The sequence below is a fragment of the Cynocephalus volans genome, chromosome 3 (genome assembly GCF_027409185.1).
Source record: "Cynocephalus volans isolate mCynVol1 chromosome 3, mCynVol1.pri, whole genome shotgun sequence".
Classification (NCBI taxonomy): Eukaryota; Metazoa; Chordata; class Mammalia; order Dermoptera; family Cynocephalidae; genus Cynocephalus; species Cynocephalus volans.
The window spans coordinates 26,652,554-26,679,016 of NC_084462.1; the positions used below are offsets into that span (position 1 = coordinate 26,652,554).

At 55.9% G+C, this 26,463-nt stretch overlaps 2 protein-coding genes across 6 annotated transcripts in view; both read right to left on the reverse strand.

Annotated features, from left to right (window-relative positions):
• Positions 1–3,118: 3,118 nt before the first annotated feature.
• On the reverse strand, positions 3,119–6,748 carry UPK3B (uroplakin 3B). The gene is made up of 6 exons (XM_063088292.1): positions 6,661–6,748; positions 6,369–6,518; positions 5,818–6,043; positions 4,613–4,692; positions 3,654–3,783; positions 3,119–3,278 (listed from the first exon to the last, which is right to left on the reverse strand). Exons 1-6 carry the CDS (start codon positions 6,746–6,748, stop codon positions 3,119–3,121), a joined length of 834 nt encoding a protein of 277 aa, XP_062944362.1.
• Positions 6,749–8,552: 1,804 nt separating this feature from the next.
• The window catches only part of DTX2 (deltex E3 ubiquitin ligase 2), a 33,133-nt gene continuing 15,222 nt past the window's right edge, over positions 8,553–26,463 (reverse strand). For 4 of the 5 annotated variants that reach the window (XM_063089204.1, XM_063089201.1, XM_063089203.1 and 1 more), the window contains 6 exons: positions 22,575–22,675; positions 14,688–14,761; positions 13,252–13,410; positions 12,097–12,258; positions 10,670–10,759; positions 8,553–9,872 (listed from right to left, as the gene is read on the reverse strand). In XM_063089204.1, the coding sequence (XP_062945274.1) occupies positions 9,645–9,872; positions 10,670–10,759; positions 12,097–12,258; positions 13,252–13,410; positions 14,688–14,761; positions 22,575–22,675 (814 nt within the window). In that variant the 3' untranslated portion in view covers positions 8,553–9,644. Of the gene's footprint in view, positions 9,873–10,669; positions 10,760–12,096; positions 12,259–13,251; positions 13,411–14,687; positions 14,762–17,731; positions 17,873–22,574; positions 22,676–26,463 lie in introns of all 5 variants that reach the window. The other variant, XM_063089206.1, reaches the window with a different exon arrangement.

The window sequence follows — 26,463 nt, forward strand, 5'->3', positions numbered from 1 at the left end:
CTGATTCCTTTGATTTTTGGCCTGATGAATCACTTGTGAGTCATCGCCCCCACAATCATTGCTGTTTTTCCTTTTTAACAATGAACTTGTTTTTCACCACTGATCCATTATGCTACAGGCCAATGATTTTCATGGTGCTTCCCCAAATACAATCCTGGGGAAAATTCAAAACGTCATTTCATTTAATAACAGATTCTTCACAATGCGGTTCTCACTATGCACTCTGCTCAAGGCTGTCACGAGCTGGCCCATGGAGGGCTGGGATCTGGCTGATGACCCTCTGGCATGTGACCCTGGGGCAGGATGCCCTGGCACGACTCCCCAGGGCCCAGCATGACAATTCCTATACTGGGCAGTGATCCTAGATTCTGTGACACCTTTGCATGGTTGCAGGCACAGCCTGGGGCACTACACCCACAGCCAGGCGGGCTCACAGGGTGGCCTCCAGCTTGTCAACATTCTTGTGGAACTCACTGGCTGTCCCCAGAACCCATTTCTGGGGATCCGCTATAAAGCAAGCAGCGGGGGCATATCCACTTTCGGAGCACAGAGGCCTCTATTCTGCATTCACACCCACGTCTGCTTCAGAAACCCAGGCACGGCCTCCACACTCCAGCTCATCTCCCAATTCCTGGGGCCACTTCTGAATATTTCTGGAATCCAGCCCTTCCTCTCCAACCCCCTAGGTCTGCCCTGGTTCAGGCCTGGTTCCTCCCAGCCCCTGTCTCTGCTGCCACCTCCTGGCCACCGTCCGTGCCGCTACAGGCGGGACCTCTTACACCTGGTCTCTCTGAGTAGTTCACTCTCCTTCCTTCCCCTCTACTTGACTAACTTCACTCGCCCTTCAAGACTCGGCTTGGAAATCACCCCTAGGAAGCCCCTTTACCCTCAGGTAGGTCAGTAGCCACACCCACAGTGCCGCAGTGTCTGTTTAGAGGCTGTGTCCATGGCCAAGCCCCAGGGGGCCCCAAGGTGTGACAGCAGCTCCTCAGGGGGCTCAGGAGGCTGTTCAGAAGGGAGGGGCAGCCGTGGGCAGACACAGGAAGTCACAGGAGGCCCCTTGGACATGCAAAAGTCTGTGGCAATTCCTGTCCTAGCTGCTCCTTGGGCCCCGGGAAGTCCTGTTCATGTTTTCACTCAGCAAACACTGGTGACCCCTCTTCCTCCCTGTCATACCCGTCCTGGGCCAGTCCCCTAGCTGGGAGTCCCAGGCCTGGACCGGAGAGTGTGAGCCAGGCTCTGCTGGGGTAGCTGATGGGAGAAGCCGGGGGAGTTTAACCCTCTCCCAATTCCAAGAGGCTGAGAGGGACCCAGCATCCACAGTAATGGAATTTAGAAGTGGCTGCCCAAAGGGGCTGGCTTCCACGGCCAGATGTCGCCCAGGACACCGGCACTTGACTCAATCTGCTTCTTTCTACACCTGGAGGGGCTCCTATGGCAGGATGGGGGAGAGGCCTCCAGTGACCAGGGGTTTGCGGGCTTCAAAGTAAAGACTTTCCCGGAAGCGGCTGCTGGAGGGGGCGCCGCTGAATCCACATTCACACCGGCTTCCTGGCCCGGGGGCTGTCCAGAGATGGGGACACCCCAAAGTACAGGTAGGGACAAGCCCAGCAGCCCTGGGCTGGGCTCCCCGCGTGGATGCTCCTTCCCAGAGCCAGCGTAGGCACCACTCGGCCACGGTGGGGGACCCAGACCACATTTATTCACCTCCAAAGAGGGCGAGCAACCTGCAGGGAGCCACGGTCACACCAGAAATTAGCCAGGGGGGGCCGAGCCCGTGGCGCACTCGGTAGAGTGCTGCGCTGGGAGCGCGGCGACGCTCCCGCCGTGGGTTCGGATCCTATATAAGGATGACCAGTGCACTCACTGGCTGAGTGCCGGTCACGAAAAAAAAAAAAAAAAAAAAAAAGAAATTAGCCAGGGGGACAGGAGTACTTGGCAACGGACAGAGTGTGGTGGGCAAGTCATTCGGCCTCGGTTTCTCCATCTAGAAAACCTTGTGGCTATGCGGATTGGATGGCACACAGTAGGCCTTCAGGGGACAGCGTGACTGTTCATCCCTCTGGCTTGTCCGAGGCAGTCCTGAAGCCCAGACCTGCACAGACCCCCCGAGTGGCAGCGGCTCCCTTTATCAGGCCGCCTGCCGGGAGCTTGGCCGGTGCTGCGAATAGGAGCGCGCACGCGCGCGGGCCATTCGGCTGCCTGGCTGCGGTGCACCGGCGCCCCCGTGTGGCGGCAGTGGGAACCACCGGCCTTGCGGACGGATGGACGCTTGGGAGTCTGGAGCGTGTCCTTCCTAGTGATGGGGGCCGGTGGACCTCAGAGAGCCCACTGGGGTGAGTGTCTGAGGGAGTGTCAGCTCGAGGACATGTGACAGTCTGAGGGTGTGAAAGCCCCCTAACAAGAACAGGTCCATCTGGAACACGTGGTCACCTGAAATGCAGAGCAGTGAGCTCCCCGAGGTTAGTACAAGTTCTGACTAACACTGTGCGTGGCATACAGCAGGTGCTCAGTAAATGCTTGTGGAGTGAGTGGATAAGTTCATGAGCCATCTGTATGTGCATGGGGTTGGAAGCGGTGGCCAGAATCCGTAGCCAAATGCTCATAATGTGCAGCTACACTGACCGGGCCAGTGAGTCCCACCCTTAGAAAGGGCCCACTCCCAGGGACAGTAGAGATGCCTCTAAAGGCCCGAATCCAACCCCAGTCACTCGTCGGTGGGACAGAGGGGCAGAGGGTGGCTCAGGCCTCATGTATCCCCTGAAGGTCCTCGGCAGGCCTCCTCCTGGGGTCTGGAAGCTTCCGGTCAGGGCGACCTGTCCACCCTGCCTCCTGCCTCAGAGGAGGTCAGGCAGAACAGAGTTAGGGATGGGGGTGGGGGCTAAATGCCCAGCCTGACCACGGACCTCCCCCAAAGTCTCCCAAATGTGACCTGCAGGTGCCTGGAGAGGAATGGAAGCTGGGGCTGCTCGTGGTGGGATCGCAGACAGGGTGGGGGGGTGTGATGGGGAAGAGGCAAGGAACCCCGAGAAGGCCTGTGGGTGCAGGCGCTGGGCTTGAGCACTGTGCACTTGCTCCCTGTCCCCTGCCGCCCCAGGCCCCCGCCACATGGGCTAGGCTAGGGGCTGAGGCTGGGGAGGGGGTCCAGGCCAGGCTCGCAGCCCACAGGCAGTGTGGCGGCCTCACTGGGTGGGATGTGGTGGGTCATGTAGCGCTTCCCCTTGAAGGATCCAATCCGCTGCTGTTCAGGGGCCTCCTCTGGCCACCACAGGCCGGAGCTGGATGGAGAGAGGAGGAGAAGGCACTGTGTCCCTGTCAGGTGGAGGCCTGCGTCACCCTCCCCAGCTCCCTCATCCTGCATCTCACCTTCCTCCCATCTAGAACCAGCTGGAGGCCCGCCTTCTCGAGGCAGCTGCCCTGACTACTCTGGCCTCAGTTCACTAATATGACAGAAGGCTCAGGGGGAGAAGACAAGTCCTGGGAGGAGAAGGGAGCAGGAGGACAGGGCCAAAGTGAAGGGGCCCTCCCTGCACCTGTCCTCAGAGGAGCTGCAGGATCACTTTGCTGACCTCCCAGGTGAGAGATACTTAGTCCAGGCCTAGAGACAGTGAGAGGGAGGGGGTTCCAGGTGGGAGAGGGGCCCCCCCACTCACAAGTGCATGGTGGAGGCTGCCAGGAAGGCCAGGAGCAGGAGGCTGGCCAGAGAAGAGAGGATGGAGGTGATGACGACCATGCCACCACTTCGCCGCCCTGGCCACGTGTCGATGGAGCCTGGAGCCTTCCCTGCACACACAGTGGCTGCTCAGAGGCTGCCCTTGACCCCAGGGCTGGCTGTCACATTCCTCCCTCCCCACCCATGCTCACCCCTCAAGGCCTGGCTGCCTCATGGCCCGGGACAGCCTCCTGAGCCCCCCATCTGTCCATCTTAGGCATCTGTGCTCCGCCAGCCTGGACCACCCATCGCTATGACCTCTGTGCTGATCTCACCTTCCAGGCTGTTGCCACCCACGCACCCAACCACTGCTCCGCACATGGCAGGCAGAATGGCTGCAGACCTGAAGACTGACCTTGTCACTGCCCAAGACATCAAGGCCCCCACCCTTCCTATACCCCTCCCCACAGCGCATCTCCAAGGCACTCTCACACCTGACACTCTGGCCTTTGCACGTGCGGTTTCCTTGGACTGGGGAACCATGCATGCCCAAGGGCCTGCTCAGAGCAGTCTCCCAGAACCTGCTGCCCCACCAGCCAGCCCTGACGCTGGCTCGTCTCCTTCAGCCTGGACCGTCTCCCCCCATGCAGCAGAAGTTGGCATGGGGCTAGCTCCCAGTAGGAGGGGGAGGCTATTTCTGCCCACTACTGGGCTGGGGCCTGGGCACCCAAGGTTGGCAAATGCCTGGGGATGGACAGAGCTGGGGCCCCTGCTGGTGTCGCTGACCAGCACCCCACTCCCTGCACAAGGTTATGTCAGGGGTTGGACTGGACTTGGACACTGCCTACAGGCCCCAGCCCCATGGGAGCAGAGGAAGGGCCCGCTGAGCATGACCCTTGTGCAGAGGGTGATGAGGTTGGGGTAGACTGGAGCCAGAGCACCCCTCTCCCCCAGTGCTACCTTGGTAGAGAGTGATGGGGTCCGACCACTTGGTCTCAGCCTTAGGTGAGCCACTGGCATCCATCAGGAGGAACTTCACACTGGGACAAGAGGCAGTGGGGTAGGAAGTGTGAGACTCAGAGGCCTGGACTGCCCTTGGCAGGGTACCCCCCACAGCCAGGCTGTGGGCCCTTTCCCTGTATGGGGAGGGTGGGACCCTCAGGACCCGCCATGGCCTGGCCTTGCTCTGAGAATGCTCTGAGACCTCCCTGGCCCTGTGACCTGCGCGAGCAGCCCTACTCCATCCGGGCTACTCCTCCCCAGACACCTGACCTGGGCCAGGGCATGCTGGTGTAGGGGCCCCAGTTACTCAGTGTCATACACAGAAAGGAGGTGAAGGTGGAGAGTAAAGGCCCAGAGGCAGGAGGGGCAAGCAGAGCACTGAGGCACTGAGAGCCACGGAGGGGCTCCAACTGTACTTTGCTGGGTGGGAACTCTGGGAAGTCGGTGCCCAAGGGACCCAGCTGGCTGGCCTTGAGGGAAGCAGCTCTGTGGCTGCTGGGGATGGGGCAGGGACGTGAGGCTAGAGGCTGAGCCAGGGTGTGGCTGCAGGGGAGGCGAGAAGGTGGACTAGACGAGTTGGGTGAGAGGGCAGAGGGAGGCTGGGTGGACTGAGGTGCTGCTCCAGCCAGCACACACCCTGCATTCTCTGTACCCCCCACCACCCGGCTCTCCCTGAAAACACCTGGCCTCCTCCTGGGGCCTGGCAGCCCGGATCTGGACATGAAGGAGATACCTGTTTTCCCATCTGGCTCCACCCTGACCTTGACAGGCCACTTGGCACTCTGTGCCTCAGTTTCTTCATCTGTAAAAGGGGGCAGGAGCCATCTCTACTGCTTTCCCCACCTTATACACAACCAACTGGCTCTGAACTCAGCCCCCAGGCTTAGTTTCCTGCCATAGCCGCCTGAGGGAGGGACTATTGGGCCATGCGACCCTGAGCTGCCCCCTCCCACCTTGACTAAGATCCGGACTCTCCTGGGCCTCCGCCTCTCTGTCTGCTCCCCCTACCCCCTGCGAGCTCTGTTGCCCAACCCTACAGAGGAATAAACTAAAGCTTGTGAAGGGGAGGGGTATGCAACAACCTGCAGGCAGGAAGGCAGGGTGCTCTGAGCTCTGGTCCAAGAAACCCCTCCCCACAAGCACAGCCCAACCCCATGACCCACCTGTAAGGTCCGGGGCCGGGGAGGGGGGCGTTGCAGTAGGGCTGCTGATGGCAGCCGAAGTCATTGCCCACCCGCAGCACGGGGGCGCCTCCACTGCCGCCCACGGGTTCCTCACAGGGCAGCTGGTTCAGGGACAGGGGCAGTGTCATGTAGTGGCCATCGGTTAGTAGCTGCGGGAAGGCTGGGATCTCAGTCAGTGTCTGCGGGTTCTGGAAACCCCTGGAGGCTGCAGGATGGAGAAACAGAGTGGGATGTGGGGTGTGAGGGGAGGGAAAGGCCTTGTCCCATTGACCAGGGTTCAGGTCCTCAGCCGCCCTCCACCCACCTTGCCTTGGCCCAGCCCTGAACCTCTATACCATCCCCTCCCTCAGGGCCCAGAAAGTCGACACACAATCAGACTTGCTCACCCTCTAAGAACCCCCTCAGGGTAAAGGCCAACTCCCAATCTACACTCACCCTCCAAAGGCCCCCAGAAGCACTCAACAATTGAAGGTGCCGGTGAGGGGCTCTCCTCGGGCCCCCCCACCAGACCCCAGACCTGCACCACGCACCATTGCTGAGGGCCACCACAAGCCAGATGGTGTCAGTGGCGCCGGCACGCCCGTCCAGGACACAGCGCGGCTGCTCCAGGGAGAACGTAGTGGCCGTGATCTTTCCTTCCAGGTCCCAGGGTGTTATCTGCGGCGTGTAGGGGATCAGCTCTGTGGCCGTGGGGACAAAGGTAAGTGGTGGGGGCCATGGAGATTGTCGTGATTGTCCTGGGAGCCCTCTGCCACTAGGGGGGTGCGGCTCTCAGGGTCCAACCACTGCAGCAGGTGCATCCACCCCGGGACCCCCACTCACCCAGGGTCAGGCTGGGGCACAGCCAGCTCAGCACCACAAGGAGCAGCAGCCACAGCTGTGGGTGAAGCTGCCTCCAGGGGAGCCCCATGCCAGCCACCGAGCACCCCAGTCACGCGGAGGCTGAGGTGCTGGTCTGGCTGCCTCCTGCTGCACCCCACCCCTAACACCTTGAGCCTGGAGGAGCTGGTTCCTCAGCCTGCCGGGCTGGCCTAGGGCTGGAAAGACCTGAAAATACCAAGGCGTGCACACCTACCCCTCCCGGCAGCCAGCCCACCACAGGGAGGGCTCTGTGCCAGACCCCACCTCTGGGGCTGAGGGATGGGGGCCACTGCCCCCAGATGCTGGCCAGGCCACTTGAGTCCAACATCTGGATTGGGCCCCACCCAGCCTCCCAGCCCTGGGGAGGACAGCGCAGCCTCTGGAAATGGGCTTAGGGCCACGTGCCTGAGATTCCTACACCCCAGGTGCCAGGAGTCTTTCTCTGGCCTTCCAACCCCACCCAGGGAGTGGGAGTGGGGAGCAGAGAGCAGGACAGCCCAAATCTGCCGAACCCCAGCCCCATCACAGCCCCCTGGCCCTGCTGCTCTCTGTGCCCCATCCCCCATGAGGCCATATCCTCCCTAGCTTGCGGTCTCCTCCTTAGTTCCCTTGTCCAAAGGAAGACCTGGGACTCCCTTGACAGCTGACAAACCCTCCACTTACATTACTCCCTTTGGTTCTCACTCTATATACATCATTTTTTGATTCACATACCATAAAATTCACAGCTCAGTGGTTTTCAGTATAGTCAGGAGGTTGCACAGGTTCTGATTCTAGAAACTTTCCATCTCCCCAAAAAGAAATACTGTACCCATGAAAGTGACTCCCCATCCCTCTCCCCTAGCAACTACGAATCTACTTTCTGTCTCCATGGATTTGCCTGTAAAGGACGCCTCATAGAAATGGAATCACGCAGCATGTAGCTTTCCACGTCTGACTTTTTTGACTTGGCACAGTTTACAGTCTGTCTGTTTTGTGGCATGCGTCAGGGCTTCCCTCCTCTTCAGGACCAAGCAATATTCCATCATATGGATGGGCCACATTTTGCTTATTGATTCAACGGATGGCTACTGGGGTTGTTTTCACTCTTTAGCTATTAGGAATAACGTTGCCATAGACACTGTGTACAGGCTTTTGTCTGGACATATTCTCAGTCCCCTTGGGTGCGTACCTAGGAGTGGGATTGCTGAGTCATAAGGCAAATGTGCTTTTCCCCCATCTTCCAAAACGGCTGCATTTCACATTCCCACCAGCAGTGGATGAGGGTCCAGTTTCCCCACATCCTCTCCAGCACTGGTTATTTTGTTTGATCACAGCCATCCTGCTGGGTGTGAGGTGGTGTTTCATGGTTTTGATTTGCATTTTCCTAATGACTAAAGACACTGAGCATCTTTTCATGTGCTTGTTGGCCATTTGTGTATCTTCCTTGAAGAAATGTCTGTCAAGTCCTTTGCTCATTTTTTAATTGGGCTCTTTTTGTTGTTGAGTTCTAAGACTTCTTAATATATTCTGGATACTAGACCCTTATCAGGAATGTGATTTGCAAATATTTTTTCCTGACCTGATTCTGTCTCCTCTCATGGGAAGCACACAGACTCTTGGGGGAGCCAAGAGGCAGCAGCAATCAGGCGGTGGCCCCAACTATGCTCTGAGGCAGTGTGAACAAGTAAAGCAAGTCTCAAATGGGGTACATACAGGTTTGGGGCGTAACCAAGCTGGGGTTCTCTATTGAAGCCTTACAGCCCTTTTCCCAGGACCAACTTATCCATAAGGCACTGTGCTTTGGGCCCACAATACTTTTAGGGGCCCATTAAAATGTTTTCATTTCTTTTAAAATCAGAAAAAAAATGACCTTTTTGATGGAAGAAAATAATGTATTTATTTTTTTACCAACGTGTTGCAAAATAGAATTTTTTTTTAACAGAGAAAGGGGCTCACAAAGATAAAAGTGCCTCTGGCCCATAACAGTGATAATATGGCCCTGCTTGTCCCTCCTGCCGCAGGCCAGAACTTCTGCCAGGCAGGCAGCAAGGTCTTGACGAGGGTATTCGATCCTCTTTTGAAGAAGGCCAAGAAGAATTGGAACTTTGAGGATGGCACAGACCAACCCTAGCTGGACTGCAGCCCCAGCCCTATCACCTAACCAGCCTAGGGCCTAGAGCCAGTCACTGCACCTTTGAGCCTCACTTTCCTCATCTGTAAAATGGAGACAGCAGCACTCGCACTACGTGGACACCGTCTGGTAAACCAGAACCCTGGGGAAATCAATGTAAGGGGCTGCTCTGGACTGACAGGCTCCGGCACAGAGCTGGTGGACTGAGCACTGCAAGGACTAGGCAGCAGCATTGGGAAGCACTGTGGGCTCCCGGCCATCACCTCAGCCTGGTTCTTCCTTTACCAAGTGGGGGCTGAATGTGCAGCACATAGGATCCCTTTCTGCTCTGATGCAGCAGGACATGTGTGCCGCCTCCACACGCACACGTGTCCCTCCCTCACCGCAAACACGCCAGGGCCTGCTGACTTTGGCTGTAGAGCATTTATTGCAAACAAAATCTGAGGTATGAGAAGCTGACCCAGAGCCCACGGCTGCCCTGGCTGGGGTGGAGCAGTCTTCACTCACCCCACACCAGGCCCTGGACACTGAGGGCCCAAAGCAGCCCTGTGGAGGACAGAAGGGCCCCGTGCACTGAGGTAGCTGCATCGTAAGCCCCCACAGGTACAACTCCCCAGGGTTGCCCAACTCCCAGGCATATCCATGCCTGGAGGGGAGGAGGAAGCAGGGAAAGGCAGGCAGGAGAAGCCCCAGCCTCTGGTGGAATGCACTGACAAACACCCCAGCCTCTCCGGAAAGGCACCTTCTTGCCTGCCTGACCACCCCAGTGGTACCCCTGCCAGCGATGGGGGAATGAGGTGGCTGCAGAGGCAAGTGTGGCGAGGCTGGCAGGTCACTGCTGCTCCAGGCAATCCTCTGTCACCCCCTGGGCAGCCAGCTCAGCCAGCACATTCTGCAGGTAGTTGGGGTCAGGGTAGCCGTGGCCAGTCACATTGCGGTCCATCTCTGTCTTGTGGTGGATCTCATTCCACACCACAGTGTCAGTCTCACCCGTGGTGCTGGAGGTCCCAACTGTGAAGATAAGTCGCCTCTTCCAGGCCACCTTCAGGAGCTCCAGGACCTGCCGAGGACAAGCACAAGGAGGGAGGCCCATGAGCAAGCACTGGCTGGGGCCTTGCTCCTCTCAGCCCAATCCCTTCCTGGGTAAACTCAGCCCCATCTGTGGGGACACCCCCACCTTGGGACTCTGCCCACCTGACAGCCCGATAGGCGCTCCCACAAGCTTCAGCTCCAGCCCACACACCCCCCTCCTCTCCTTGCCTCTGCAACAGCATCCTGGTAGCTCAAGGCACCATCCTGCGTCCCAAGTCTGTCTTGCGGGCACTCCCTGTCCTGCCCCTCGCTGGAATCCAGGCCTCCCCGCCCTCTCCCTGCCTCCACATGTGGCTACCTGGAGCCCATCCTCTCCGCAGCAACAAGAGGGGCTTGTCCAAATCTTGTTGCTGCCCCACCTCATGTGGCTTCACAGTGTTAGAATGAAGCTCTGCTCTTGGCAGCCTGGGAGTGGCCTTGGCAGGCCATCTTCCTGCTCCCTCACCCATTAGGTTCACACTCTCCGAACCTGTTCCCAGCTCAAAGCCGCCACACCAGCTGCTCTGCCTGCCTGGAAGGCTCTTCCCCAATCTGCTCACAGCTGCTAAGTTACTCTTCAGGCCTCAGCGCAGACATGACTCCTCAGGTCACCCAGTCCAAAGCAGCCTCAGTCCCTACTCGCACATCTCGCTCTCCTGACTCCAGAGAGCACATAACCTGGCCCAACAGGCTGCTGGAAGCCGCCTCTCCCCCTCACTCCAGCTCCCTGTATCCACAGTGGGCCTCGTCCTCTCGTTGCCCAGGCAGGACCCTCCCTGACTTTACCTTGCGGCCCTGGGCGTTGTCTGGAAGGTAGCACTGGCGGGGGAACCCTCTGGCGGTGAATGGCTTCCCAGGGTTGGGGTGCTCAGGGCCCTGCAGGAGGAACAGACACGGGATGGGAGGGGGCTCCAAGGGGCCCACCCTGCCAGCTGCAGGCGCTCACAGGATGAAGAAGCCCAGCCCCACCCCTTAGCCATCCTGGCTGGGGATTCTTCCTGCACTGAAGTGACCAAATAAACCCAACCCCTCAAAGACCCACTGTGAATGTGACCTTCCACCTGTGACTGTCCTTCCTTGAACCTGTGCCACCCTGCCTGGCATGAGACACTTGCTGCTAACTTTTTCTTTCCCTGATGACACCAGGAGCCCTTCAAAGGCAGAGCTGGAGCCTCTGAGCACAAGCCTTTCTGGCCTCAATGGAAGGGCGTCCCTTCGTGACTGCACTCACAACTCACCGCATGCCCTCCACCCCTTGTCGGCTACACCCTTGCTCTAAGAAGTGGCCGGGACAGAGGCCTGAGACAGCGGTGGTGACCTGGATGGAAGGGGAAGAGGCTGAACAGCAGGCGATCTTGCTCCCTGCCCTCTGCCATGCAGGGACACACCCACATATAACTCAAGTTCCCCTTGGCTCTGAGGTGCTAACACTGTCTGGAATGTTTTTAAATTTCCCTCTGAGCCATGGAGAAATAGTACAGGGAAATCATGGGAAAGGCACGTGGTTCAACAAAATGAACGGACAAGCCATCTACCACAGACAGACTGGTCTGCTCGGGTCCACACAGCCCCGTGTCTTCTTCCCTACCCTGGCTCTGAGATCAACCCTGGCCCAAGACAGAAGACCCTGAGGGCCAGAGATCCCGTCTGGGTCTCTGCTGGAACCCTGGGGACTCATGCTTGGTCCTGACATCCAGCCCCAGCCCTGCTACTCCCAAGCCAGGCCTACAGGTGGTCACTTAGCTACTCTCTCAAGAACAAGGGTCCTGCCCCGCTTCTCTGCCCCTCCCCACCCTGCACTCTACCACCTGCAGGGTTCCTCAATGAACGTCCTGCCCAAGAGCTCCTCACTTCTCTAGCCCCTCAGAGCACAGTATTCTTCCTGCTTATCTGCTTTGTCTTCTGCCCAGTACAAGTTCAGCTAAGATAGCTCTTCCTCCAGGAAACCTTCCCTGGTGCACAAGAGGGTTGAAGGCCACCTCTTTGCTTCCACAGCCCTGAGAGCTTGCCTCAAGCCCCAACACTACTGCTTCCGGTTCCTATCCCTCCCGGGCCCTGAGGAACTGGGAGCCCGAGCTGGGCAGTGCAGGCATCCTTGCCCCCTGACCCAGGGGACAGGCTGCTGGAGAGGGGCAAGCTAGGCAGAATGCCTGGGAGTGGGTGATTCCAGGAAAGTCCCAGGAGGCTCCTCTTCTGACAGGGGACCCCCCTACCTGGATGCCGTGAGGAATGCTGTAAACTATCAGTATCGTCCCGCAGTCTTCATGGCCGGGGAGTGACATCTGGAACCTGAACACCTCCATCTTCCCCTGGGGCTGGGTCCCTGTTTTCTCTCCGTAGATGGTTTTGCAGGAAGGACACTGCATACTTCCATCCTGAGACAAGGCAGATGCAACAGACTAGCTGGCAGCCCTGAGACAGTGCCCAGACAGAGTCGCCTCCACTCTCTAGCTGGGAAGAGAGGCCACAAGGGAGCAGGCTGGCTGCTGTCCCACAGCAAGCCGCTGGCAGGGCACCTGAGTCCCCTCACACACTGGATTCCAACAGCCTCCTCAGGAGGATAAGTTTTACACCAGAAACATTATATAATTTTCATGAAATGGGTGGGACAGCAGGACTCTGGCATGAGGTTTATGAGTAAAGGTCTCCATGATTTTAATCATATTTAAAATCAAACAGAAAACCCTGCAACTGATCTGCTAATGCTGGTGCCCTGGCTGGGACAGGACAGTACAGCACAGGGACACTGGGGAGAGGCAAGGGTAGACCTGACTGGCTGTTATGTGACTTGGTTCTCTATCCTCCCAAGCCCTGTCTGTCCCAGGTGAACTCCACTGAAGGAAGAGCAGCTAAATGTCAACCACTGAGGGCCTGGGCGGGATGATTCCTGTGCAGAGTGGCATGGGACCCAGAGTTGGCTCTGCCTCAAAGCCTGGTTTGCCACCTTCCAGCTGGAGACCCTGGGCATGTTCCCCTGCTAAGTCTTTCCTTCATCAGCACAGTGCTGACCTCACAGGGATGTTGCAAGGAAGTGAGACCATGTATGTGAAGTGCTTATAAGCAGCAGAGAAGGAGGCAGGGCCTGCTGCTCAGAGGAGCCCAGGATCTCTCCTTGGGCCTGGAGTCTCAAGGCCTTGCTAGAGGGGTCAGGGTAACCACCCCATAGGTACCCCTTCCCGAAACCTGGGGCAGGCCTAGGAGAGCCAGCTGAACCCTTGGAAAGGTCTCCAAGCCAGCTCCCTGCCCATGACTGTCTTTTGCCAGGGGAGTGATCCACACCTGCCACCTAGACCACTGCCCTACCCAACCACTGCCCCTCATCCTGCTGCAGGGGTGCCTGCCCCCACCCCAGCTGGCCATGTGGGCACCTTGTTCCCATTGCAGTACATGGCCAGCAGGCACAGCAGGTGGAAGGCATGGCTGCACTTGGTGAGGCGGCCCACAGCCACGGGCCCGATGGTCCTACTGTCAGTCACGTCGCTGTACCCAGACATCATGGACAGTTTCTCCATACAGATGATGCAGTCCTGGAGGGAGACCAAACACAGACATGCTCGCCAACAGCTAGCTGGGCCCAAATAGGCCAGTCTTGTGGAAAAAGGGCCTTTATCCACTGAAATGCCCGAATCACAGTCAAACTCAATTCGGTAGTCACTTGTTCTAAAGGCTGGGAACAGCTGAGTCACTGGGATCTGTGCCCTGAAAGGGCTTCCCAGAATTTCAGCCCCAAGACAGCAGCAGGAGCAACCAAACGGGGAGGACAGACTAGGCAGGCTCCTCAGGGGAGAGACCTCGGAGATGGTCTTCCGAGGGAGACGGGAATTGTCAGGTGGACAAGCACAGGAGTGGGCACTCCAAGCAGAGGAAAGAGAAGGTTAAACAGCACACAGGCACCTACAGGGGGCAAGGGGTAAATGGGGGCAGGAGGCCCAGAAGGTCCTGACCGCCATGCTCAGGAGCTTTATCTTGTGAGTCGGGGGGCCTGCTGCGGAGTGTTAAGCAGGGAGGACCCCTGGAGGACAGCTTGGAGAGGAGGCAAAATAGCCCAGTTAAGTGAAAAGAAAGACAGCTCTGAATGCTGGAAAGCGGCAATATGGAGAGGGCTGAGGAAGGGGTGAGGAGGACCTCTCGGCTTCTGTCCAAACCTCTACTAACCAGGGTCTTATCCCTACTCAGCTTGCATGAGAAATGACAAGAGTCCTTGGTTCTATCCTGGTATACCTGACCTTGAACCCATCCCTCAGTATCACCAAGACTATCCATCCAATTGGAGAAAAGTGGTACTGTAGACCCCAAAACATGGCTCAGCAGAGGCAGGCTCAGGCTCTACCGAGGGGTGATGGGTCTGGCAGGCCCTACTGACTACAGGAACTTTGACCAGGTCTCCCAACAGCCAGCAAGGCAGAACTGCCCTCTGGGCAAGGCCGCCGTGCTTCCACACCAGTGTCAGCCTGTGGGGAGCAGGCAGCCTTGCCTATCTCTTGTCTCTGGAACCCCTGTCCCCCAGGAGGGCCTCAGGCAGAGAAAGAAAGAGCTTTGCTCAGGAACGCAGTTTGCTAGTGGCAAAGAAAAGACCAGAATGACATGGGTCTCAGGAACCATGGCCTCCTGGTCCTGGTAATGCCTACTGCCTACAGGAGGCCAAGAGATTAAATCAAAGTGCCTGGAGTGTGGCAGCTGGCAGCCAGAGGCACCTGGGAAGTAAGTACCTTGCAGGCAAAGAACGGGCTGGTGTCCCTTTCTTCTGGAGTGAGCCCTTATTGCCAAACAAAAACAAAAGCAGCATGGCTCCCAGGACATGTACCTCATCCGGGGGTGTTTTCAGCTCTTCAGTGTAGTTTTTTATCACCTGCTCTGGCTCTGGCTTTGGAGTCCCTCCTAGAAGAGAGAAGAACGTAAGTGGTGCTGCAAGGAGCATGAACCGGAGAGCGGTGCCAGAGAGAAAGGAAGGTGAGCGAGAGTCCAAGCTGTCAGGAGGCAAGGGCGGAAGAGGTAGACGAGAAGGTGAGCATGCAAGACAGCAGAGTTGGTGCCAGGCACAGCTCCGGCCAGACCTGGGAGCCCTGGAGGCGATAGAAGAGGGGCAGAAACAGAGCCGCATGTCCCAACCCTCGAGAGCCGCATCTCAGTGCCCAGTCAGGAAACCAGACCCAGCCTCTTCTGAGGATGCCTGGGAGAATCAAACAGCAGCTTCGAGAACAAACTATTCCAGAGGATGTCTGGCAGCATTATTTTACACAACTTGCATTACTCTTGTGTGAAAATCTCCGTGAGAGAAGGAAGTTGTGAATCAAGCATGTACCAGGCACCTACCGCGTGTGACATCTGTATGTACACTGACTGCAGATGACACCTTCATGGATGCTGTCACAATAAACCACCTGTCTCTGGCCTGTGGGAGTCTCAGTCACACACCTACTCAGTTCCTCAGCAGAGCGACTCTGGGCAGTGGCCAAGATGCGGCAGGAAGCACCTGGCTGCTGACCCTGCCCCCATCTGTGCACACGTGTGCAAAGCTGGGAGGTGGGGCAGAGAAGGCCATGCACCACCACGAACTCCAAACCTTGCATCAAACAGGTTACACTTAAGGACAAGAAACTCCCCCAACTAGCAAGAGAGAGGATCGGTACAGCCCAGGAGTTCCCCAGGCAGAGGCAGGAGCAGGATCACAGCCAAGCCTGTGCGGGAGCAAAAGTGGGCAACAGGAGGACCAGGGAGACCAGCACAGCCCCAAAGAAGCCATCCTGGTAGGGCTCCCCCTTCTGCTTCAAGGTCATTCATTGTGGGGCTCCTGGTCCTAGTCTCCAATATCAGAAGGGGCTCTGGTTTGAACCCAAGCTCACAGCCATCAGCCTGTGGCTGCAAAGACTTATAAGCCTGCGGGCTCAGCAGCTAGACTCTCTCTAGATCATGGAAAACCAGGTGACAGTTACACGGGGAGGTGGCTTGGTACAGGAGAGGGTGGAATTAGAGGACATGGGTTTGATTCTGGCCCTTCTGCTGTGACCAAATCATATCACCTCTGAGTCTCAATTCCCTCATCTAAAAAGTGGAAGTGGAAGCCTAATACCTAACAAAGCTATAACTGTTCTAAAAGCATTAGCTGCTAGTACCTGAAAGGCAGCTACCTAGAATACCACACACACCCTCCCGACACACGCACCCATATCCACCCCCCACACAACCCAAACATACCCAACACAAACCCATAAACATACACACACCCTGTATGCACAACCCAAACAACCCAAACACAAACCCACACACATAAATACATACCCTGTACACACATACCCACACCCTCCACACACAACCCAAATATATCCCCCAATACAAACTCATAAACACACACCCAGTACACAAATACCCATTCCCATACCACACACAACCCAAACATACCCAACACAAACCCAAACACATAAACAATCCCCAACCCACAACCCATACACACACTACACACCCATAGAGACTTCCAGGATACACACTGGTCACTGTGGTGCAAAAGCCAGACTAAAATAATGACCACCAACACAGGGTGGCCATCCAGGTAGCTGGTACTCCCCACTCAGACTGAGGAGAGCCTTTCTGTTTAGAAAAGCCTAGTGGCTACAAGCCAGTCTCCAGATGAGCCCTGGGACCCCATCTGCCAGGATAGCTCCTGGCCCACCTCTCGTGAGGCTGGGCTCAGCATCCTATTCCCCACCCCCACACCCAGGAAGCCTTTCAGAACTGAAGGCACACTTCTAGCAGGGGGCTGGCCAAGTGCCCATCAATGCCATGAAAGAAACACCTGAGCCCAGAAAGGCCAGAGGGTCTGCCAAGAGCCTGTCTTCTTCCTGGACACACCTGAGTGCTATAGGAGGCTGTCACCTGCCCTGCCCACAGATGTGTCTCACCCTCCAAGCAGAGCAAGAATTGGCATGCAGAGCCCTGGGCTGGGGGACAGGAGCTCTGAAGCCTGCCCCGCCGTGGACCCAGCTCCCCCCACCCCTGTGAAGTGGGGGTAGGAGCAGATGTGAACACGATTACAGCTGCCATTGTCACTATGTGCCATGTGTCTACTTCCTACTCGTCACCAGCCAACCTGCTAAGCAGGAGGTACCACCTCACAAACGGAGAAAAGCACATATCACAAAGCTAGCAAGGGCTGGAGCCAAGACTGAAGCTGGGCCGGGAGAGTCTCGCTATGCTGCCTGTACACCACCACATCCCAAAGGTCATCTGGGCTTTCGGCAGTCTGTGCTTCCATGGCCCAGATATGGAGACAGAGCCACCAGCAGCTTTAGAAAGGTTTAGAACTTACTACCACAGGCCCCTCCACACAAATCTTGTGGAAACTCCTAGCACCTTCTATGGTTCTGAAACCCCTTCTTCTCTGGCCACTGACAGGCAGGGCAGGGGTCATCAGGACACCCTGCTCAAGCAGCCCAGAGACGTGACCTGACAGGGCTGAGGCGAGGGCAGCAGGACTGGGCTGCTGTCTGGGGGCTTTCCTGAAACACACATTGGCCCCAGTGGGAGGGACAGAGTTGTCCCCCCATCTGGAGCCAGGCCTCACCCACAGATTTGTGTTTACAAAGTCACAGGGTCCTCAAGGCCAAGCCCCTCTCATTTCAACCATGCCAGAAGAGAGGAGCTGAATCCTGGGTCTTGAGCAGAAAGTAAGGCCACCTCTACAGCCAAGCAAGGGCAGGGAGAAAGGCCACCGAGCCTATCCCCCGCAGGGGCACAGCAAGTAGGGAAGGACCTAGAGGTAAAAGAGGTGCAATGGATGCAGGAGAGTCAGAGGCAGCGAGACTTGGGAGGAGGCTTAGCGAAGGCCAGAGAGCATTTGTGAGCAGGAACTACCTTTCACGGACATTTTCCTCAATCTCTTAACTGAGCTGTGACTTTTAGAGGCCAGACAGGAGGCGGGAGGGCTGGCGGGCTGGGGTGCGCGGCTAAGACACACAGGGAGTCCAATGGCTGACATCAGAATACTCGTCATGCCTACACAGGGTGCAAGATCAGACATGCAGAGAGGGGGAGAAACATTAGAAGGAGTCATTCGGCACATGATCTCAATAAACCCTGCTGCGTCCATGGAGGGGGCGCCATCAACGGCCACCAGGACTCACAAATCTCCCCAGGAATCTGGCCTCTGGAGACTGCCAGGGCCCACCCAGGCTGGCAAGACTAAGCTTCAGGCAGGAACCAGGAAGCTGATGAAATGGCCTGGCTCATTGGAGCCCTGGCCCCAAGTCCCACAGGTGTCTGCACATGCACCCGAAGCCTGTGCCCAGAGTATGCAGGTGGGCCAAGGCCACTGCTTCAAGATAGCAGAGGGCAGAACGCCACTCCAGGGAGCCTCCTAAGCAGCTCAGGGTGGCATCTCCCCGTGCCAGGCACAGGGAAGGAGAACAGAGGGGGAAGGGTGCAGCCAAGCTACGGAAACACAGATAGGGTCTCTTAGGCAGAGCAACTTCCAGGGCTCAGTCTTCCCTGTGCCCCCAGAGCCTCTGGGACTGGCCGTGCCCTCTTGGCTCCCAGTCACTCTTCCTCCAGCAGGTGCTATCTGCTTTCATACCCCACCTGGCCTATCTAGGTGCCATGGCCTTCAGTGACATCACTGGGGTGCAGGGTAAATAGGAACACTGACCCTGCGGGCCCACTGGAGTGGCAAAGGCTCCAGGCTATGGTTTTCCTCTCCAGTGCCCTCAGTCAAGGGCAGGCCTGTTGCAGGCAGCTGTGCTGAAATGGACAGGCCACTCTTTCCAGGGCTCACTGCAAGGGCAGGCCTAGCTCCTCAGCCTGGCACCCCATACTCATCCTGGCAGGACCCTCCCCCATGCTGCCCCGAGGGTGGCTTCCCACCAGAACCTGGCTCTGGGGCTGGGCACAGTAGGGTGCCTGAGTAGTCAGTGGCAATCCTGGCCCTCTTTCTCCCTCCAGGACAGGTGGGGCAGACAGCGCTGCCCCAACTGCAGGGATTCAGAGGGGGACGGGCAGCCATGTCTATGGCCTCTGCTGGAGGAACAAAGGCTCTTGGCCTGGCAACTGTGCCCAGTTGGGAAGAGGCCAGCCACCGGCCTGGGCAGCACAGCCAATTCGGACAGGGTGACGTGTCGTGGCCACTTGGCAGGAGACACCAAAGTGCCCATAAGAACACCGAGGTGAGAGCCTGGGCTCTGCTCATCTGTAATGCAATGCCACCAACATCCTAAGGTTGTTCCTGGGTACAGATGTGGTTCCTGTGGGAACTAAATGTCTGTCAGGGGGACAGAACGACAAGCAGGTACAGTTGGCAGAAAGATGGGAGAGAACAGAAACAGGTGCAGTTTTCCTTAAGAGAACCCAGGGCTTTGTACTGACCACATCCTCCAAGTGGAACACACCCCTTCCCGCCCCAACTGCACTCACATCCATCCTCAAGTGTCACATCAGCAGGCAGGCCTCCCTGACCACCCTATCGAAAAGGGCCACTTCTTCTCCACTTCTCCAGCTCCTGCTTGGTTTCTCCGCTTAGCACTCTTACCACGTGAAGTTACTCCTACCCCTGGTTTCTGTGGCCAGTCTTTCCTTCAGCACGAGTGCCCAAGGTGAGGACTGTGCTCACAGCTGTATCTCCAGTGCCCAGGGCAGAGCCTGGTCCACAAGAGGCACACAGTATGGTATGTTTGCAAAGGGACGAACACCTCCCTGGGGCCACCACCATCAGTCCCCAAGTGGCCAACAGAAACAACACTCCTGCCCTTTACAACACAGCACCCAGTCCCCTGAATTCAAGTGACAGACACAGAAGTCTCAACTCAGCAGCCTGCAGCGAAGGCAGCCCCCGCTCTGTGGGTCTATCTACCTTCCCATGAAAAAGTGTGACAAATACCCCATGCCTGACTCTTCACAAAAGCAGCATCCATGGACCGGATAAGAGGGCACCAAGAGTGGGCCATTGGACCCTCCTCAACAGCAAGGGCTCAGGCACAGCCCCTAAACTGCTCGCACCCCCGAAATAACCTTAAAGCTTGAACTTTTTCCCCACTCATCTCTGAGGGTTCCCTCTTGATCTGTTGGAGCCTTGGAGAGTGAAGCTCCCAGTCAGACTCTCATTTCCCACTTTGCAAACACCCCTTTCTGACAACAAGGGTCAGCCTTTCATCTAGTGACCAAGGTTGAGGTCCAAGCCCTTCCTCCCTCCACTGTGGTCTCCCCAACCTGGGTTCAAGCCCTGTGTCACCCCTCATTGTTTGACCAGTTGTGAGTAGGTTGTTACCACACACCCCACCCACCCCCTGGCAGCATGCAGCAGTAAGATGTGGCAACTCGCAGGGCAGAGGGTAGGGAAACACCCCATAAAGGAGAGGGCTGGGCTGGGCCACAGCCAGGGGAGCTGTCACTTGGAGGCACACCTACTCCAGCACCTAGTCCTTCCACAACATGGCCACCTGATTGTAAACTTACCTGCAAAACCCTTTGCCCAAATGCTCATCTGCTTGTGGCCAAGCCTGGTGTATTCCTGAATCCATAGCCATGGCCCAGGGTGAGAGGATACTTGCTGGCCCTTGCTTCTTGGGGACTGGCCAGGATCCTCTCATGTCCCAGTGCTCTAGACAACGGTCCCACCAACAGATACCAACCACTGGACCTTGAATTTAGGGGAGGTGGCAGTCTGGCCACAGGCTCTGGTCTCTCCTATTTCCCAGCTGGGACCAAGTTCCTGTGCTACGGGGATCTGTTTCCCCCATGAGTAAAATGAAGGTTAAAATACCTGCTGAGCTCCAAGAGTGTTCTGAGAGCCAAGGTAACAGGGGACATGAAGGACAACCTGGGATGCAGCCTAGAGAGGGTCCTCTCAGTCTCAAGAGCAGGGGGACGGGGGCAAGTGCCACGCAGTACCCAGGGCACACTGAGATCCAAGTAGAGAGGTTGCTGAACCCACCGTCAGGCCATGACACAAGGGCCTGCAAAAGCCCCAGAGTTGGAAGGAGCAGGGCTGCATGGGGCCGCAACCTTTTCCCAACACCATTGCTACCACAAACACACACACATTCCCGGTACAGTCTGACTCCCCTGTGGCACCTGATGTCAGGAGGTGACCTAAACTGGGCAGGAACTCTCCAGTCAGCACATCTTTGCTCACTCTTTTCTCTCAGCCCCAGCAGAGGGCTGATGGCTGAGCAGCTGTGGCAAGCTGGAGAGGGGCCATAGGGCAGGGTCTCCCCTCCTGCGTGCTCCCTCAGTCTCCCCTCCCCCATCTTCTACCACCTCTCTAGTTGTTCCTTCCATTTCCTTTGAGGGCTCCTCTTCCCAGCATCCTGCCCACTGTCTCTGGAGGCTCACACACTCCCATGGTGGGCAAAAGGCACCCCATCCCACCCCAGACTGCTCTTCTGGGATGCACATCCAAATTCCTGCTGCCTCTGGGACAGCTCCGTCTACCCCACGGTCACTGCTCCTGCCAATGCTCCCACCCAACTCAGGAGCACCCAAACACATGGGGACGAGCCAGATACAGAGGCCAGAATGCCGAGGCTGAGTCCCAGCTCTGCCAAAGGTTGGCCACCGGAGAATTCTGAAGTTCTGAGCCTCAGTTTCCCCAAAGGTAAAATGGGAATACAGTCCCTACCTCACAGAGCATTTAGGGATGAAACGAATGAACGCACATGCCAAGTCCTGACCTAATCTTGAGCAACGACTATCATGATGATGGCAAGTAACTGTCGATAGCTATACCCAGTGGGCCTTACACTGTCCCTCCTCCTCTGTCACAACCAATCCAACCACCAAGTCACAAGCTCTTACATCTGAGTGCCCCCTCCATCCCACTGCCAAGAAATGAGCCAGGCCTTGGTATGAGGTCAGGTTGCACACGGGCTTCCCTGCCTCCAGGCCTGTCCCCTCAGGTCACCCTGTGCCACTACAAAGACTCACTTAAAACACAGACTCTGATTACCTGATTCCTCTGCATCAACCTGTAAGTGATGGATGTTCACAACACTGTTCTGTTTACCTTTTTATATACTTTACATTTCCCATAAGTTAAAAAAATAACCTCAGTGGCACCCCAACACCTGTAAAAAGGATTCTTAAAAACAGTTCCGAGGGGCCGGCCCGTGGCTCACTCGGGAGAGTGCGGTGCTGATAACACCAAGGCCCCGGGTTCGGATCCCATATAGGGATGGCCAGTTTGCTCACTGGCTGAGCGTGGTGCTGACAACACCAAGTCAAGGGTTAAGATCCCCTTACTGGTCATTTAAAAAAAAAAAAAAAAACAGTTCCAAGATGTATGGATAACAAAAGATCTAGGTGGACACAAAAAGTACTTTTTTAAGACAAGATGTAATACAGCCAAAATAGTTCTATGAATTCCCCAGAGGGCCCCTTTATAGAAATGCTTAAAGCATATCAGACAGAAAAGTGACTCTTTAACTATAATTCATTTCAATTATAGTAACTAACATTTTAAAAGATGTGAAAGGTCCCCACCAGGGAACCCACTGTCATCAGGCCCAACTCCCCCAGAGCCGGAGGAGCGGACACCCCATCCTCACTCTCCGAGGCACACCATTACCAGAAAGAGGCACGCTCACCCCAAGAAACCTTTTTGGGTTTCCCTGAAGGCCCAGAGGGTGAAAAGACGCCTGCCCCACAGTTTCCTCCCCAACAAGTCCTGTGGGGCACAGTCTGTTCTGGAACCCAACAGCAGGGCACCTACCTGCGAGTGCTTGCTGGACCCTGCTGGGCTTTGGCATCTGCACGGGCACAGTGGCAGGGACACTCCCAGGGCTGCTTGAGGGACCGCTGGGGAGGGAGGCACTGGGGGAGAAAAGAGAGGAAAGCTTATGTGTGGCACTGACTTAGTGGAAACAAGAGTGAGAGAACACACCGGGTGAGTCATGAGCAAACGGTGCTGCCGGGGCTCCTTCCTGCTTTCACTGTGTGAAGGGGGCCTTGGCATTTTGCTGACTTGGGCAATTCACAGACTGAAGACAATCCTAAAAGAACTCAAAGTGAGCTCATAATGTCATCAGAATGAGCGTTCTCACAGTACCTGAACAGCGGAGAAATAGGCAGAAACCACTCTAACAACTGATGGAGACCAACATCACCAGTAACAGGACAAGTCAGTATCACGAGCCCCATGACACAGTGCTCTGAGAAGGACACAATGGCATTTTTGTGGGATTCCTGCCAAAAATGCATTACCTCAGATCAGGGGAAAACATCAGACAACGCCAAATTAAGGAACATGTGACAAAGCACCTCTCTGAAAGCAGCAAGGTTATGAAAGATGCAGACAAACCAGAACTGTCCCCGCCTGGAGAGTGAGGGAAGCGACAACTGCGTGCAAAGTGGGATCCTGGGGCAGGAAGAGGACAGCACTGGAAGCCAAGTGAAAAATGGAAAAAGGTCTGTAGTTCGTGTAAGGGTTTTGCTCCCCACAGTGGCTCTGTTCACCTCACCCATTTGATTTTACGTTGTCCTCTTTTTCAAATTGGTAAACAAATGCACGCCATTATGGTCTGGAAGGGAACCCTGCACTGAGGACAGTCAGCGTGGCTGGCCAAGACCTTGCCAGCTCCTCTGACAAATCAGTCTCTTTGAATTGTCCTCCTTCCAATTCCTGGGCCCTCTATCCATCCATGCTCATTTAAGATGAAGCACAAAGATTACAAAACCCTCGCACGCAGCCCCTACACTGGAGCGCCCCACAAGGAAAGTGCCCTGCCCAGCCCAGGAGCTGGGAAGGTGCTGGGGAAACGAGGGCGGCTCCAGTCTACTGTGCTACTCTTCTAGCTGTCGGCAAACCCACAGCCCAGGCCTCTCTGGGACTGCCCGAGATCATGGACCCTGCTGGTGGAAACTACAAGGAAGTCTCACACCCAGCCACAGCTGAAGCTGCCAGGACCTCATACAGGTCTGGAGCACAGCGGGTGCTCCAATATTTACCTGAGCAAAGAAAGAGGCTGTTTTGTTTGAATTTCTCGATTGTTCTCCTCCAGCAGGATAGCCTGTGTGGCCGGGCTACCAAAGAGCATTTTCTTACCCTCTTCCCTACTCCCAATCCACACAGAAGGATGGAAGTGGGCCTGGGGGGCCCTGATAATTCAATGGAAGGAGGGCTGGGCGCTCTGGACACATGGGCTGAGGGCTTGGCTCTACTGAACATTCTGTTTAATTTGGAGCAAGCTCCTCCCCTTCCTGAGCCTGTATCAACTTTTTTGAAAGGAAGGTATATCTTTTCTGATGGTCTTTCCAATTCTGACGTTCCAGAGAGCACTGAGCTCAAGCCCTTAGCTAGAGCCCTTAACTAGGAGGCTAGAAAATCAGAGCTTGGCTCTGTAACTGTACAAAGTGAGTGGGCTACGAAGTGGGGAGGCATCACTGGCCAGAGGGAGTCTAAGCCCACACCTCTCCTTTCCCAGAGATGACGTCCCTGGTTGCCCCACCCCACAGAAAAACCCCGGGAATGGGGTCTTCCTTCACCAGGGAGAGACATATATCTGAAGGAGAAGGCCCAGTTTTAGGTTCCGTTGCCAAGGACTACAGCAGAAAGCAGACACGCAATGAGGCTTCCAATGGTCAATTCACCCTGGGACTGGAGACCAGGATCTGGGACCAAGTTCTATAGAAGATTCTCAAAATATTGCCACTTCCCCACATTACTTGTCACCGTCCTTCCCCTGTACAGTCCCTGCTATGATCAGGAAGAACTGAGCAGGACCAGGATCCAGCAGTTCCTAAGATGGGAACTCTCAGGGGTGGACAGGACCTCAGAGGTCATCGCCACCCCCCTACCATCCTTAAAGGGCTTAAACCCACAGAACATACCCAATGTAGGGCACCCTTTGCCCCACAAAGTGTCCTTCTCAGAATTCCCTCTTATCTAGTCACTGCCTCAGGTACCCCTCTCCTCCCCCCCATTCTTGGCTCTACCTAACTAGGCCCCAACCTGGCTTTGCCATCTGGAACCATCTCTAGGAGCTTCCAAAGGCAGATGAGAACGTGAGACATGAGGACTTGCAGTCTTCCATGCAGACAGGATTTTACAGTCCCAGGTCAGGGACAAAGCTAGGAGGCTGGAGAGGAAGGAATCAAAAAGCCTCTCCCCAACTGCCCACACTGTCAGATTCGGGCTGTCAGCCAGCACCGACCCAGGCCTCTCTGACAGCACCAGCTGTGGAGGCTGCAGACCCTGCTTCTGGGCCTGCTCCCATTTACAGCTGTGTGCCCCCAGGCATGTCCAGTCCCTTTTCTGAGCTTTGATTTCTCTACCTATAAGATGAGGGTAATTCCAAAACGCCCCCAGGGCAGTGCAGAGGCTCAATCTGAAGCCCAATACAGATGTCCATTGCTACCCAGGCCTCAAAGGAGCAGAGGGAGGTAAGCACAGGCCCCCAGGGCCACCAGGCATCTCCTGGCAGAGTCCTCACTACATCCTGAAAACCACAACAATATTAGTGCAAAAGGAAGCTTCAGAAACTGACCAGTCCAACTCCCTCATCTCAAGAGAGGAAAAGAGAAACATGGAAAGGAATACACCCAATCCAAGGGCCTACAGCAGGTCAAGAGGCCCCTCACTACAGCAAGGCCCCACTGGGAACTCGTGATTCCAATCACACAAGCCTTTAGGCGCCAAGAGCCAAACCAGCCTGGCTGAGGACAGGAGGAAGTGGGGTCCTTTCAGAGGCAAGAACAGCAGCAGCAAGAACACAGCAGTGGAAAAGCGATTTAGTGCTTAACCATACCACTGAGCTACTGGTCACAATCACCACCTAAGTCACCAAAATGCTAAATAAGGTGTCACACCCTCTATTAAAGAAGACAAGAGCATGCATGACACATTTTGGAAAGTTTTCCATCCAACAGCATTAAAACAAGTTTTGGTGCTTACAGGGATAAACTTCAGCTACCAGGAAATCTACTTAACCCCAGCAGCTCAGTCACAAGTGACACACCTTCTCCATGTAGTGCTGCCTGTTCCCAGGGGGCACAAGGAAACCACTCAGCCAATGCTGCACCCAGACTAAGCAAGAAGCGATTTAAAATCGCATGTATTCCAAAAACAAAATGAAAGGGCCGAGCCGTGGCGCACTCGGTAGCGTGCTGCGCTAGCAGCGCGGCGACGCTCCCGCCGCGGGTTCGGATCCTATATAGGAATGGCCGGTGCACTCACTGGCTGAGTGCCCGTCACGAAAAAGACAAAAAAAAAAAAAAAAAAAAAAAAAAAAAAAAAAAAAAAAACAAAAACAAAATGAAACCAAGCAAAAAACACAGGGGTTCCACAACACTTTGATTTCACTTGCTCAAATGGTGTTTCCAGTGGCTACCAGTAAACAGAGCTGGTTCTTGGGCTTCTCCAGTGCATGGCGCTGTCTTGAGACCTACACTGCCTGCCCCGCGTCCTCCACGTACATAATAACTTTCACCTAGTGCTGCTGACATTCATTTGGCTTAGAAATTTTCCACAGACCCTAGGGAAAACCAGGTGCCATGTGTTTTCAATTCTTCCACCACCTGCTGGGTTAAGAGGTCAGGGATCTATTAAGCCCCCTCTGGCTCTACAACCCATCAGAAGGGGGTTAACTGAGAGGGCTACCCTA

Bases quoted from the DNA above. Each gene is read 5' to 3' on its own strand.
- UPK3B (XM_063088292.1), bottom strand. From the start codon at position 6,748: ATGGGGCTCCCCTGGAGGCAGCTTCACCCACAGCTGTGGCTGCTGCTC. The intron at 6,519-6,660 runs GTGAGTGGGGGT...CCACGGCCACAG, and splicing joins GTGCCCCAGCCTGACCCTGG to AGCTGATCCCCTACACGCCG. The intron at 6,044-6,368 runs GTGCGTGGTGCA...TCCATCCTGCAG, and splicing joins TGTGGTGGCCCTCAGCAATG to CCTCCAGGGGTTTCCAGAAC.